The 2,910-nt window shown below is 49.8% G+C and overlaps 1 protein-coding gene across 1 annotated transcript in view; it reads left to right on the top strand.

The window, feature by feature from the left end:
• The window catches only part of LOC104289246, a gene marked incomplete at its 3' end in the record, with an annotated part of 11,433 nt that extends 8,523 nt beyond the window's left edge, over positions 1-2,910 (top strand). Inside the window, exons 7-8 of the mRNA XM_009888162.1 lie at positions 978-1,015; positions 2,717-2,910. Coding sequence (XP_009886464.1) covers positions 978-1,015; positions 2,717-2,910 — 232 coding nt within the window. The remainder of the gene's footprint in view (positions 1-977; positions 1,016-2,716) is intronic.

Here is a 2,910-nt window from a genome sequence, read left to right as displayed (position 1 = left end):
TGCCCCCGTGCCCAGCCCCCAGCGCAGGGCTGAGCCCTGGCAGAGCGGCGGGCGCAGCGTGATGGCAGCCGGGGCTGCGCCGCTGCTCTGCATGGACTGCCCCACCACAGGGTGCCCTGACGCAGCTGCCGTGAGGAGGCTCGCCCATCCACCAGGCACCAAAAATCCTGCCCAGGTAAGGATGTGGGCTGTGCCAGGGTCTGGTTTTGCCCTGGAGAGTAGAACCAGGCTGCAGGGTGGCTCAGGCGCTGAGTGGTGGGGTCCCCTATGAAACCATGGCACTTATGGCTGCGCTGGTGTTTCTGGGCAGTGCGAAGGACAGATGGATGGTTTACCCATGAGGTTTACCTGCACACGTACTGTCCTATGGCTGGTGGTCCCCATTCGCCCCAGCCGCAGCCACGGTGTAGCCCGAGGGGTGGCAGGATAGTGGCCAGTGCCCCACAGGGCATCCCACAGCCACCTCCATGGCAGCAGCACAGGTTGAGGCAAGGTGCTGCCTGTCGCCCCTTAGGGGGACCCAAAGCCTCCAGCAGCCCTTCCTCATCTGGGATTAACGTCCCCACGCCACAAGCATGGACATGGGCTTGTAATGACCACAAAGCCTGTGGTCCTGGGTAGCAGTGCATCCCTGGAGCAGCCAATGATGCAGCTATGGCTCTGGAGAGCCTGGCCAACGCGGCTAATGAAGGATGGCAGAGCCAAGGCCACCCATTTTCCCATGGCCCCTCAAGGACACACAATTGTCTTCATATGGCTGTCCTCCTGCTCCTGCCCTGCCACATTCACCGCGGCATTTTCAACATCATGCATCCAACCTATTGTGTCCATTGGGGCACCTCCATCCCATCACCTCCATCCTGCTGTGTCCATCGGGACATCTCCATCCCATCACCTCCATCCTGCTACATCCATCGGGGCCCAGGACTGCTCCTGCCATGGGCCAGAAGGTTTTTGCATGGCCCTGTATCACTGTGTGGTGTATTCGGGGCCGGGACCATGTTGACCGTCCTAGGTGAGTCGCCGACTTCTTCTCGGTCTTTCCTTCCCCACCGCGATATTGTGACATTTTGTCGATTTTTGGTGATTTGGGGTTTTTTTCTCGGACTTGGCGCTGGGCTGGGGTCTGCCGCCGGTTCAGGGATGGGCACTAAGCGCGGCGTTGTGGGCTGTGTCTTGTCCCTGCGGACTCGGAGGGCTCTGGTGCGCGCCACAGAGAATTGGGGGTTATTTTTTCAATTGAAAGATCTTAAAATTTGGCCAGGAAATGTGTCTGAGGTCCCGGGGAGCCTATTTCAGAAACTCAGGTTTATTTAGGTCTCTAAGAAAGTCAATTTTTGTCTTTGTTAAAGAAATTAGTCTTTAGTCTAAGGTCTAAGGTCTAAGTCCTCAACTCTTAGTCCTGCGGACTAAGTCCGTCGCCCTCGGTGAGGAGCGGGGGCTTCTCTGTGGGGTCCTGTGGCCGAGGGTGCCGGTGCTGTGAAACGGCAGCCCGTCCTTGGCCACAAGCCGGCTGAAGTCGCATCCAACTTTGTGTTAAAATGGCACGTCCCTGGGATTTTAACCAAAAGTTTCCAGGGGTATTTTAAAGATCCCGTTGTCCAGGTAAGCCGTGTCAAAAATGGAGATTATTGTGTTGAAAATACTGCTGGGAACATTGTCTGTCTGTCTTTGTCTGTAATTTTTAAAAGAATTTGGCTAAAAATTCCAATCTGAACCAAATTACTGGGGGTGTAAGATCGAGAAAAACGTGGTTTGCCAATTTCTTGAGCAGAAAGTGTTTAATGGCAGAGTCTTCCTGGTTTTCGAAGAGATAGATAGAGATAGAGATAGAGATAGAGATAGAGATAGAGATAGAGATAGAGATAGAGATAGAGATGATGGAGATAGAGATGATGGAGATAGAGAAACATTGTACGTTTGACGAGAGAGCAGAACGACCTCGAAAAGACCAAACGTTTTCTTTGTCTTCTTTCGGGTGATTCTTAGTTGTACTTTTTCTGAGACAAGTCTGAAAGTGTCTGAAAGCAGAACTGGGCAGAAAACAGGATGGTTCATCTTTGAAATTCATATTTTTGTAAAATTGCCTTGCAAAAGGAAAGAAATGGTTTTATAGCAACTAACCAGAAATTTTCTTTTAGATATGTAATATATCCATATGACTATATATAAAACATATTTTTATCTATTAAATACATGTAAAAATACATAAATATGTATATCATATATAATTATATATAATTATATACATTATACATGTTGTATATTGTATATTTTATATATGTAATATATAATATACATATATATGATGTGTATTAGCTGTATATATAGATAACTATAATATATAATGTGTATATGCACATATATACATATAGTGTGTATATATAGCATATATACAAGTATATATGGGATGTGTGAGTATGTGTATTACACACATATACATACACATATATTTTTATAAATATATATATATATATATTTATATATAGAGAGATGTAACTCAAATACATTGGAGTTACAAGTGATAACCTGTTAGCTGTGGGGGAGTGCGGAGTTTCTGGGCAGTGCCCGCCGGGGCGGGCAGGGCGGGCAGGGGGCTGTGTGGGGGAGTGCGGAGTTTCTCGGCGGTGCCCGCCGGGGCGGGCAGGGCGGGCAGGGGGCTGTGATGGGGCACAAGGTCCCCCCTGACCCTCCACCACTCTTTCTCCCCTCACAGGCCAGCCCAAGGTCGCCCCCACCATCCACCTCTTCCCGCCATCCCCCGAGGAGCTCTCGACGCAGAACAAAGCCACCCTGGTGTGTCTCATGGGAGACTTCTACCCCGGCGTCGTACAGGTGACCTGGACAGCCAATGGCCAAACCCTCACCAGTGGCGTTGAGACCAGCCGGCCCCAGCGGCAGACCAACAAC

This window comes from Charadrius vociferus, unplaced genomic scaffold (genome assembly GCF_000708025.1).
Source record: "Charadrius vociferus isolate BGI_N301 unplaced genomic scaffold, ASM70802v2 scaffold326, whole genome shotgun sequence".
Taxonomy (NCBI): domain Eukaryota; kingdom Metazoa; phylum Chordata; class Aves; order Charadriiformes; family Charadriidae; genus Charadrius; species Charadrius vociferus.
Note: the sequence above shows the minus strand (reverse complement) of the source record. Positions and strands in the feature narration are given on the sequence as shown.